The sequence below is a fragment of the Ambystoma mexicanum genome, chromosome 8, assembly GCF_040938575.1.
Source record: "Ambystoma mexicanum isolate Mex_15411 chromosome 8, UKY_AmexF1_1, whole genome shotgun sequence".
Classification (NCBI taxonomy): Eukaryota; Metazoa; Chordata; class Amphibia; order Caudata; family Ambystomatidae; genus Ambystoma; species Ambystoma mexicanum.
Window position 1 is genome coordinate 325951011 of NC_090929.1, and position 13022 is coordinate 325964032.

At 45.3% G+C, this 13022-nt stretch overlaps 1 protein-coding gene across 1 annotated transcript in view; it reads right to left on the minus strand.

Annotated features, from left to right (window-relative positions):
• Window positions 1-10684, minus strand: part of PAXX (PAXX non-homologous end joining factor) — a 98826-nt gene extending 88142 nt beyond the window's left edge. The window contains exon 1 of the mRNA XM_069609745.1: window positions 10506-10684. Coding sequence (XP_069465846.1) covers window positions 10506-10654 — 149 coding nt within the window. The 5' untranslated portion in view covers window positions 10655-10684. The remainder of the gene's footprint in view (window positions 1-10505) is intronic.
• Between the last annotated feature and the right edge of the window lie 2338 nt (window positions 10685-13022).

The following is a 13022-nucleotide window of genomic DNA, read 5'->3' on the forward strand; positions in this document are numbered from 1 at the left end:
TGTAGTCCCTTCTACCTTTCAATGGCAGCCAGTTACGGAAGGAACCTCGGAGCCACAGTGTTAAGATGGATTTCTGAACTCTGACCTGGAGGGGCAGAGTTTCAGAAGGCCAGCCTAGTTTCTTGGAACAGGGTAACCTCTGGACAAGCCAGACCAATCAGGGTAGGGATGGCGGCGGTGAAGACTAAGTCTCAAGAGGTGTGAGGGTGACTGAAAGACCTCAATGAGCACACAAAGCAAGGACACTTACAAATTACTCCAGACAGGTATTATATGAAAAATATAGACATTTATTACACAGCCTTTGTAACATCGACCATAGCAAAGAATCGCAATAATACTAAAGTAAACCAACACATCACAATCACTACAACATATATACAAGACCGAGGGGTCTAAGGAGTTAGGAGCACGTAATATGTAGACCACCTAGATGGGGAGGAAAACAGGCAGTGCAAGTAATCATTAGGCCCAGTTCGACATCCGAAATACACCTAACTAAGAGGAAGTCCGAGCCCTACGGAGAGAGGAGCCTTATGCTCAAAAGTACCTGCACGCGCTGGTGCCAATGGACAAAAGAGGGCCTCTTCAAGGATATCAGGCAGTTCAGGAAGGTGAATGAAGCGATGCAGAACAAGTCCCCACTACTCAAGCATGGCCTCCACTTGTGGGCAGAGGCAGGGTGAGAGTGCGGTATAGAGTCCCTATTTCGTAACAGCAGTAGAAAAGAAACGGGCTCCTGCGTGAGGGGCCACCGGTTGGGGTATGGACTACTCACCGGTCCCTGACGCAGGCAGACCCAGACTTCTCCAGTTCAGTTCACATTGCTGGCAGGTTCAGCTGCGATGATCAGGACGTCTCGACACCGTGTAGATTCTGCGTAGCAGGATGCAGGGTAGAGGGTGTCACAAATGCAGCGGACGTGCACAGGTTGTTACCACAGCAGGGCAACACAGCAACCGCGTTTACTCTGGACCGGGCGCACTCGTCTCACTTCAGACCTGGGAATGCCAAGTGTACGAAATTCGGTGTGAGGGTGCCGTGGACGCAAAGCAAGCAGTAAACCAAGTTTCGAGGGCTTCCCCGAAACGACGGCAGTGACAAGAGCAAAAGCGTCCTGCGTAAACTGGTCAGCCCACTGGTTGGCCCAGGGACACTTCCGAAAAGGCTTACTTGCAGGGTTTGATGAAGATGCCGGGAATAGTTGATCCCACTATTCCAATGGGTCAAAGTGCCTTCGCAGACCTTCTAGGACGATGAGATGCAGAGGGGTCTCGCAGGACGACAGCAGTTCAGGGTGCCAAACCTTCAGCGGGTCACCAGCGGTTCCTTGACTCAGCTTCTTGTTGCAGGATACTTGGCTCCTTATCCCTTGTTCGGTGTGAACTCAGGAGATCGACATGGTAGTGGTGTTTTCAGCCTCCTTTTATCCAAAGTTCCCTTCGCGCCAAAACAGAGAGGACCCAATGGGAGATCTGCTCACAAACACTCACACCATACGTGGAAACAACACAGACCACTGTGGTCCCAGGCATTCAGGATACTCCAGACTCTCTGGCACCCAGGATGTGTATTGGGAACAGACATCCCAGCCCACATCCTGGAGGCACACACAAGGCATGCAGAAGCCCGCGAAAGCGTTGTGTTTTGCGGGAAAGTGCATGACCAAATAAGGACTGCCCTGGGTCGGCTCGGCCTGGGGGAAGGTGAACGGGCAAGATGGTCAGCGGACAGGACAAAGAACCTCATGGCATGGCCATTTTGGAGCCAGGCCACTTACTCGTGCCAAACACAGTAAGCGCGGATAACATGGCGAAAAAGAGTTCAAAACACAAGAGAAACGATAGCTGCCACCAGTCCTGTCCGTGACACACTTGCACAGTTCATAATAAGTCCAGCGAGAGGTTTCTAGGTCCTTTGGAAGGACTAGAGACCCAAGAGCGCGGTAAAGTAAGTTACAGTGCACTCTTGTTTCATGTTACACAAAAGCTGCAACATGAGGAAAGGACTAAGGGAAACAAAGTCTCCCAGTACTGACTGTTTTAAGGGCATGTCAGTTTCCCCATAAGAATTGAGCAAAAGCCCAGAGGAGTGCGGTGGAAGGCTGCGCTTCTCTGGCAAAGTCTAGATCAGGGTGTAAAACAGCAGCAAAAGGTTTGGGGGTTGAAACATGGAGGAAAAATTACATACGATTATGAAATCTTTCCTAACACTCAGCGGTGAAGCAGAGGCTTCAGAGCCTTCTCAGCAAGGTAACAAGATCACTGACCCTCGCTGTATTCTAATGTGCCATAAAGCACTGAACCAGAAATAAAGCAAGTCATATCTTATGGTATAAATTCTAACCTGCTTGGTTTCTGGTTCGGTATATGGTAACAGTAGAGTAGCATACACAACCCTTTGTATAGGAACCTTCAGTTGTGTAGTGACTGAACTCTCAGAAAATATATTATCAAAATACCAAACATCCTACCCACTCCTCTTTTGGAGTGCCAAGCTTGCGATGTATCTGCGAATTTGCCCACACATCCCTAGCATACTGTCCTACCCCTTCTTCTCCAATTGAAAAATCCCCCCCCCCCGCGAGACACATCTGGCCTCCCGAGCTGGAAGTCCCACATTACTTATCAGGAACCTGCCTGGCTAGGGGTCAGGAATAATCAGAATTTGATTTATTAATTCTGTCTATTGCCATGACCAATGCCCTGATCAGCCTTTTGTTACCAACAACATTCACCTTCTCACACGTCTTAATCTTGGACTAGGCTTCCTTCTGGAGTCTGCTTGGCAGTCCCAGAACTACCATTCTGGAACTTGCCTGCGGTTCCATAAATAGAGACTGGAGGTAGTTTAGGCCTATATATCTGGCAGGATTGCCAAAGCAGGTCCTTCAGCTCCTCTCACACCCATCACTAATACATACTGCCTCTGAATTCCAATGCATATATTGAGCCAATACATACTTCAGTGCAGTCTCTCTAGAAGATGGTCCTTCTACATTGAAATAACACGGATTCACACTAATCAAACGCCCTTGTTGTGTTTGCACCCTCCTTCCCTTTCCCCCTCCAAACTGCCTCTCCTTCCCAGCAGACGATGGTCTGGCTTCTTCAAGAGGGGGTACGATATGGATCGGCACTTACTATACTTTCATACCGTGTGGAATCACCATGGTAACATCAACGCACAGAGGTTCACTACACAAAGGTGGACATCCTGCACTCTGGTGGTGGCTCTTCCTATGAAAAATGGTGCGGCATTCAGAATGCCGAGACTTTGATCATTTTGAATGATGGTGCTTGGTTTTGCGAATTCCCAACCCATGCACATGTGCGCATATCTGCAATCTCTCCCGATTCACTGCACGTGTATCGCTGATGCAAGCAGAGAACCCACGGTTCATCTCTTCTGAAACAGGCTGTAAAGAGAATAACTGGCTGTGGTATTGGATGGGCGGTGCGCTGGAGCCATAATGTGGGTATTTGAACTAGCCCTTTGAAGGCAACACACACAAAAGCAAAGCTTACAGCCTTCCTGTGGCAATCCAACTCTATTTTTGTTTTGAATTATAGGACTTGTACTATTTCTCATTTGAAATTTACAAAAACTACAGGTCTAAGCCAGGAATGGATAACCTCACGCCTGGCCAGAGGAAACTTGAGACCGCTGAAAAAGGTGTGTACAGTTCCCCGTTAGTATGGTATCCTAGCGATGCCAGACAGTGTCTATTCCAGGGTCTGCAACCTGTAGCTCACCAACTGTTTTGGATTACGATTCCCATGACCAAAGGCTGCTGGCCCCTGGTCTATACAATAATGAAATCTGGAGATCAATGGAGCATATTGTGCTCATCCTCTGAATAAAAACTATTCTTAAATAAGTACTTGCCTAACGACAGCCAAAAGTCCATCAATGCAAGTTCAGACACTACGTGCGTAGAATTGTCAACCAAAGAACTGCACTTCCCTCCCTAACAGAATAGCCATTGGCCCCAGCACAAATGAGGAGGTCTTCAACCTGGTTTAGGAGTAGAAATTGGGGCAGCCGGTACAAGCATCATCACTTCCTCCCAACCACCCTGCAGTGCCTGGAGCTTACCATTCATATATCAAATGCTTTACCTTCACAAAGAACAAGTAACTGGACAACCGATTCTCTCAGCAGACAAGCATGGTCCATCAAACCCCTTCTTCCAGGTGCCCCGTCATCACCAGCCAGGCTTATTAAAATGACAAAATTAATATTGGAGCAGGAAAGAAGTCTCTCCTGCAGGCATAAGGCCCCAGACACGATCAAGAGTGCTCAGCCACTCCAACAGTCGTTCCCATCTTTAAACACTTGCTTCTTTCCAGGAACCACCACTATGGAAGTCGATCTTCAATTCTCCTGCCCAAAAGAAACCCTACCCTGGATCTGCAAGACCCGAACAGCTGCTTTATCGTCAAACAAGCTAGTTGGGCATCTTACATGCAACTATTCCAACTCTAATCAAACAAACATCCTCAACGTGTATAAAACAAGGGCTTCGGACCCTGATAACCAGAACCATGTGGATGAGAAGGAGGCACCATGGTGTACCTGGATTTGATCCTAGCCTTTGACAAGATCGACCTCAAAGGTCTAGCTGCCCAGATCCACCAATTGGGAAATCGTAGCCTACTTCTAAACTGAATCTTGTTGATTTGTTAAAGCTAATCCCAAATACGTCCAGTACTTTACCTGCACCTCCCAGCTTCTCCCCTACTGCCCATCAGGATGTGCAGCCTGCACCACTCCATGCTGCCCAAACTAACCCATGGCCAAACTGATAGCAGCCCAAAACAGACACCCATGAGCCAAACCTTATGCACCGCTAAACAAAAATGACATTACCAAAAAATACATAAACTCACTAGATGCTAATGGAGCACCTCTGAACCAAAAACAAAGATAATGCTAGAGTGCCACGTGCCCAAGCAAAATCGTGGGCTAAAGTGACACGCATCCTACTCTCTGCTAGGCTCCTGCGCTCTGCAGAAACTTTGACTGTGCGTCAAACAACTTCACTAGTAAGTCCTATTCTTTTAACACACTTTCAGTGGACTTAGTGAGAGATGTGTACTATACTTAACCATGTGCGTAGACAAAACAGCGCGCTACTAGTGAAACTGCTTCTAACATCGCGCCTTTGTTAGTACTGTCCCTTTCCTTGCTTAACACTCAATCTCTCTACAAACATGGCGTCGAAATTGCAGACCATGTCAATGATTGCAACCCTGACTTTTTCGGGATCACTGAAACATGGCTCAATTCCAACTCGCCTACTCAAGCAACTCTCTCAACCCCAGATGAATACACTCTGTAGAGCAGATCGCTCTCAGGGCAAAGGGGGCGGAGTGGCACTTATGTGCAAATCCAGCCTAAATTGTCATGTACCACCACACAATTCACCTGATGGTTGTGAATCCTTGTGGGTAAAAATTAAGACGTCCTCTAATACCTCTCTTAATGTACTCACTGTCTATCAGCCACCCAAGGACATGCCCCTTTTCGAAGAACAACTCATTGACCTCATAACACAAAATCGGTCAAAGTAAAAGCCCTCTTATCATCATGGGCGATCTTAACTACTGGGCCAACGACCATCTTGACAAAAAAGGACTCAGTCTAGAGGACTCAATCACCTCTATTGGACTAACCCAGTGGATTAAAACACCCACACAAAAGAGTGGACACACACTTGACTTGCTTATTTCACAAAATGCTATTATTTCAGACATCTTGGTTACACCATGTATATGGTCTGATCACTATTATCCAGGCAGAAATCTCACTACCAGGTCCTCCGCATAAACTCAACACCAACCCGAGCCTGCGAAAACTAACTCGTAATTTCAAAAACATTACAGCTCTTAAATTCTCATCCCTATTAGCATCCAAGCTTCAACCTATAACTAACTTAGCTGACTCTTCCGCCTTAGTTAACCACTTGACTAGCAATCAAACAAGCTGTGTAGCACCCATGAAAATGAAATCCATCAAGTCTGAAACTACAAAGAACACCTGGTTCTCAGACGACATTGTTAGGGCTAGACAAAACAAAAAGGGTCCTTTCTCCAGGATCTTTCCAGAGCCCAACAACAACACACTAGATGCCTACAAAATAAATCCACCCATGAATACAAGAAACTTATCACTAATGCCAAAGCCACACAAAGAATTATAAATGCTAAATCCAATGTTGGTGAACTGTTTAAAGTCCTATCTGATTTTCAGGACCAGCCTCCACCTTCCAATAACCTAACTAAAGACTCCAAATGGTGTCAAGACATCCACGATGCTTTCCTTACGAAAATTGCCAAGCAACTCAATAACAATGAAGATAAAATACCCCAATTCTCCTTTTCCCACTGACTTGCTAGTAACTTGGATCACCATGTTGATAAACCTATCTTTTGACGAAGGTGTGGTACCAGATGTGCTAAAATCAGCTTGGATAACACCCTTGCTGAAAAAAGAAAATGTAAACCCCACCAACAAGGATAATTACAAGCCAATAACCAACGTGCCTTTTATACTGAAGATACTGGACAAACTGGCCTACAAACAACTCCAGGCTCATGTTGAAGAACACAAGATCCTCGGCACTCGACAGTCAGGATATAGGGCTCGGCATGGTACTGAAACAGCCATGCTCGACCGTAAGTCTACACTGGCGAGCATTGCTGACAAGAATCAAGCCGCACTACTGATGCTTCTTGACCTCTCTGCAGCCTTTGATCTGGTAGATCACAGCTTACTAGTGACAAGGTTCGGAGAGGTCACAAATTGTTCCTCGATAGCATCTAACTGAATCGCCTCCTTTCTGGGCCCTCGCACGGTTAGGGTTTGTGTAGGGAGTCACCACTCCACTCCTATCTCTCAAACCTGTGGTGTCCCACAAGGCTCCTGCCTGTCGCCACTGCTTTTTAATTTGTACATTCGCCCTCTCCTGGACCTCTTAAACAAACTTGGTGTTCAGTATACCAACTACGCAGATGACGCACAGGTGGTCATACAGCTTAGTGGTCAGTACAGAAATGATGTTGAGGCCATCAATAACATCCACAAAGCTATCCAGGACTGGATGGCTTGTAACTCTCTGGCCTTAAAAAACAATAAAACCAAACTAATGATAGGAACACCCGGAGCAACCTAGACACTGATTACTCCAACTTCCTTATTTCAGGCAACATCAAAGTCCAGAGGAAGGTAAAACTCTGGGAGTTGTCTTAAAACGACGAATTAACCATGAAGCCGCATGTCTCTTACATAAGGTCTAGCTGCAGACTGATCAATAAGCGAATCAATTACATCCGCCCATTTCTAACAGCCGAAAACTGTGCTCTCCTATCCACGGCATTGATAAACTCCAGACTGGACTACTGCAATAGCCTATTGTCTGGTACTACTGCCGCAAATATCCAATCATTACAAGTGGCCCAGAATAATGCCGTGCGGACCATCTTCACTCAATCTCGTCGCTCCCATATCTCCATCTTCAGGAAGAAGCTTCTTTGGCTACCAGTCAAACATTGCATTACACATAAAACACTCACTATGACACATAAATGCCTCTCTTTCAGCAGTCCCATCTACTTTTCTGAACGCATTAACATCAAGAGCAATGGAAGAAATCTTCATTCATCCTAAGCCAAAGTCCTTGCTTCCCCCAGATTTAAGACTGCAAAATTTGGAGCCACAACGCTTGACGTTCAGGGCCCTCTACTTTGGAATGCTCTGCCGGCAGGGCTACGACAAATCAAAAACTACCTCCTATTTAAAAAAGCCATAAAAACCTACCTTTTTAACATGGAGTAATCCTTATGACCCCTTTCTGATCCTGCTTGCTCTCTTGTTGTCCTGTCTATGTCTGTGTGCGCCCTGAGGCCTACGGGCATGCGGCGCGTTATAAGAATTAAAATAAATAAATTAGCCAAACCCAATGTGGATGCAAAATTGACACCCACAAGTCAAAACAAACGTGTAGATTTAAGTACCAGCTGTGCGCCAAAACTATGTAGCCCAAGTAGTTGGCACCAAAGAACGCGCCGAGCCAAAACTGAGCAGCCTAAGCACACTTGCAGACATTATCCTGTCTCAAAAAGGCCTCCTCTTCCTCCATATGCCAATAGTTTTGCCACATTTTGGAGCACTACCTATGAACCAAAACTATATATGTAAAGTCTCTACTTTAATTCCGTGTCCATTAGAAAACAAATGAAGAACTGGTTGTTTTTCATATCGAGTCAAATGCTGCAATATAAACGGAACGAGAGGCCAGTATAGAAGGTTTCTAAGATTGTACCTTTCACTTCGAACAGATCTATCGACAAACGAACATCATTCGTTCCATGATTAGACTTAGAAACAGTCCTTCACCTCCCACAGTTGGCTTCACACCTGTGCCGTTAGTGCTGTTGCTCACAGGAATACAAGTAGAGGCACTGCCACTTAGTGCATGCTATGGTAAATGGTGCCAAATCGATAGAGTACATGAGCTGTGAACTGATCCACAACTCATGGGTTTGTCCGGCAATAAAACCGCAGGCAGGGCATGGTAAAAAAAAAAAAAAAAAAAGAGTCCTTTTACAGCCTTTTATCTCCATACAATAGCTCTACTGAGGTCTGCGTCTGCCAGTGATGGAGCTTTGGCCTCCTAAAGTTTACAGATTATGCAGACCATTAAGTGTGTATATATAGCTTTGCTGTCCCGTCTAAAAAAAATAAACAATTAAAAAGAAGGAAGTATTTAAGTGCTTTAGGGGTCAGGCACACATAGCAAGATATTGGGGGAGCCGGGTTAAAAGAAAATTGCCAATCTCCGGTATTAAACCATGCACCGATATAACAGTGTTTACAATTGGGTTCATTGCGTTTGCGCCGTCACTACATATATTTATCATTGACGTTTCCATTTTTCAATAAAGTCTCTGCTACTGAACACACATTGCCAGAATAGTTTTGCTCAGATCACATGGCACTCCAGTGCAATCCCATCATTTCTGACTACCTATCAAAGGATAACTCAAAGGTACAATGCAGAGCGATACTAATAAGATGAAGAGTATGTCTGTCAACCTAAGCCTTCATCATCAAGTCAACAAAGGAACTTTCACCTTTATTGGGGCAAATACGCTACGCTTGTCTACACTATTAAACAAGATTACAAAAAGGGAACCCACTTGTTGCTAATTCAAATACAATTGTTCTCAATGCGGTGGGTTCAAAGAACATTTTGTCCTTCTAGTAAAATGGGCAGAGTGATGCACATTTTTGGAGTGCGGGTAACGCAGAAGAGGCCCCCGAGCTCACTGTGAAAAGTTGGCATCTATGAAGTACTGAACACCAAGAATGCCCTGCCAGCCCGGGATACCTGAAACCTTCAGTTCATTAGAGGTCCTCCACTGCGATGCTGCATGTTCGGACCTTTGGCATGTGCTACGTTCTCCTCTACACTGCGCTGGATTGCCATTTCTCCCATGGCTGATATATACTGTTTCTTGGCTGGCTGCTTGCTACTGCCACATCTCTCAGACTACCCCAAGGTCAGATAGATGAGAGTAATGAGCAAGACTCAGGTTTTTTTTGTATATTTCTATCTGTATCTTCCATATTTTAGTCTTTTTATCTGTAATTAACGATATTTAGATTTGACCTAAAAAGTTTGCTACTAGTGCTTTTCTGCATTTATTCAAATTGTAGCGCTTTGATGCCTTTAACGGGAAGGTCTCATAAAAACAACCTGCTGCTGTTTCTGCTGTGTTAAACATCACTCTAGCCCGTCACAGAACCATAAATCACGTTTTAACCTCCTCGTTGTGTTCCTTTTCACAGGCATTGGCTAGCCAGGAAAAACCTGAACACGGCTGGGACACCCTAAATAGCTGATCCAGACCCACGATTTTGACCTTTTTAGAAATACATTGGATTGTTTCCATCTGTCTTTCTATGTCACATTCAGTAAAAGCGGAAAACAGAGCCCCGATAAAGAGTAGCTCCCGGCCGTGCTTTGTTTCACATTGTGTGCTTACAATGCTGCATTTATGATGGAGAAAGCAAACGCACAATTACCAGAAGATGAAACGCTGCAAGGCACCGCTGCACTACTGTCTCGCTTCCTGTTCAGCTAGAGACTGCACTAGCTTCCCCCTGTTAGGGCGCATGCTGGTAGGGTTCCCGCGTTTGCAGAGAATGCTGCTGCTCTGCTCATCTCACACCCCGTCCCCATGACATGACTGACAGGTGCGCACCCTACTCCCTGGTGCTGAGGTCGGTTTCGACCCAGGCACAAAGCTCGTTGACCATCCCCCGATCTTTCCACCACTGTCCTGACTGCACCCAGTTCACTCCTGTTGGACTCCATTGTATCCCGTCCCTATTCTGGTTTTGCTCCTACTCCTCTGTTTGCACTGGGGCCACTATCCTGTTCCTCTGCTCGGCAGTGTTTCGATTGCCTCCCACCCAACCCAGACGTCCAAACTCACTGGATCTTTACGGCACCGTCCTTTGGGCAGATGTAACAGAGGTATTGCTGACCGCCGTGGTTCAGCGGGCACAAGGGACCAAAGGACGCCACTTGAGTCATTGCCACTGATAGGAAGTTGTTACTGTCTGTTTCAAACCAAGAAGACATGTTTATAAAACAAACGTTGGGTGGGCGGAGCTAGTGTATGAACGACGTATGAAAAAGGGCGGGCTTAAGGCAGGTGGACGTATCAACGCGAACGCCGCGACCATCTTGGAAACATTTTTTTACAGGCAATCTAGAGGGGTTGTAGAAGGGAAGGCGCAATTGAGTTTTATTCTTTGGTTTTCCAGAAGGCTTCTTCTTCATCAGAAAATGTCACAAAACGTTGAAGATGCGATATTTCAGTAAAATGGAACACAACCACCTATATAAAAGAAACTCACAGTTCTTTTTTCTGGCATACGGCAAAACCACTATTCTTTTGACTTTCATTTCGTTTTCTAAGTATAGTACGTCTATGTACTGGTACTTTTCCTGCACCGACCACTATTGGAGTCTATACTATTTCCTAGGTCTTCCAAGTCCTGGTATGCGTTACAACATAAGTCAAACCCACGTAATTTCGGGAAAGACGGACAAAGCCTGTCACAGACCTATAGTAAACAACTAGAGAGCTAACATTCTATCACAAATGTGTCATCCGTAAAGCCATGTTAGTAGATTAAAAAACCTTGAATCCCCTCACTTTCCTATAGTGTTTGCGACCAAAATGGTATGCGCTTCTCGGAATTGTACTTGTCAAAAGGAACCTCAACCTGACACAAATTATTTTTCGTTTTGTTGGGCAGTTGTGCTCATCAGAAAGGTTTTCTAGTTTGCATGTCTTTTTTATACTGATAAATCAATTCGAATGTTATTGTGTTGTTTACATTTTTTTTCACTGTTGATGTATTTATTGTTAGTTCTTTAAATTGAAAATTAAGTCAAATACACCAGTGCATTACGTGTTTGCAATGCGTGTGTGTGTGTGTCTGTGCAAGATTTTAAGTTTGTGTTACCAGCCAGGTATGACCTATGTGTTCACTTTTGTGTATGCGCGCAAGTACATGCATTGCCATTTGTTTGGAAGGAAAGATAGGCACACCATACAACTGATTTACAGTGGAAATGCCTGTATATATTGTAGGCACAACTTCACCTTGGTAATACTGGCATACAACATGGATGCAGTGTGATCAAAGTGATTTACAGTTGCAATGCAGCATCAGGAGTGGTATGGAGTGCTGGTATATATTGGTGCAGCTTCATGAAAATGATTAACAGTGGCAATGTGGCATTGCTTGCATGTATTGTCAGCACAGGCATAGCTTAATGAAAGTGATTTACAGTAGCACTATTGGCATCTTTTGTGTGTGTCATATCAAAGTGATGAATGTGTGTATATGTTAGGGATGGCGCATCCTGAAAGTGATACAAATGGCAATGCTAGCATATATAGGTGCAACTACATAAAGGTGATTTACAGTGGGGCTGTGGCAATGCTGGCATATTCTTTGGGGCGGGACTGAAAGTCTAAATCTTGGTGTTCGCAATAGAAAGGGCGATAGGACAGTATGAGCCAAAGTCCTATGCCAGCTTCAGGAAAATGGATGTGATTGATTCAGCCATTGATGGAGTAACTGATCCAGATTGCTGAAACAAGTTGAAGAGTTCAGGTAAATCATCCAGTAGTAATTGTTTAGATGTTTTTTAAAACGAGGCTAAAAAGGCATCTGTCCTTAGTGCATTATTCCTTTGTAGCAGACATCGACAAGCCATTTCTTCCCTATTGATAGAATTTTAAAGTTCCATTAGATACTTATTTAGTATATCACACTCGTGAAGTACGAGGAAGTACTGTTAACTGTTTGCACATCATTCTCTGTCTGCTGTGTGCTTCGTGGCAAGTTTATCCAATCCGAAAACCCGAAGCGATTTTGACGGGAGGAAGTCTTTTGCTGCAACACGGAAGTTGCCTGACCTGGACTTGAAACTCCCGCGGGATTTGCCTAGACTCCCAAAACCCTCCTTTAACTCCGCCCCCTTGTGTCTACAAATACCGAGTGCCCTGCTCACCCGCGCGCGCACTCATGAAGTACGAGGTAGTACTGTTAACTGTTTGCACATCATTCTCTGTCTGCTGTGTGCTTCGTGGCCAGTTTCTCCAATCCGAAAACCCGAAGCGATTTCGACGGGAGCAAGTCTTTTGCTGCAACACGGAAGTTGCCTGACCTGGACTTGAAAGTAACTTTACTAACCTGGGCAGGGGGGTAGTCTTAATAACGACTAACAGCTTGGATTAATTATATCCTGACTGTGTCATCTCCCCCTTTGTGCTTCTCTACCCTTACAGCTCCCGCGGGATTTGCCTAGACTCCCAAGACCCTCCTTTAACTCCGCCCCTTGTGTCTACAAATACCGAGTGCCCTGCGCACCCGCGCGCGCACTCGTGAAGTACGAGGAAGCACTGTTGTCTGTGGGCGGTACGCGGTGT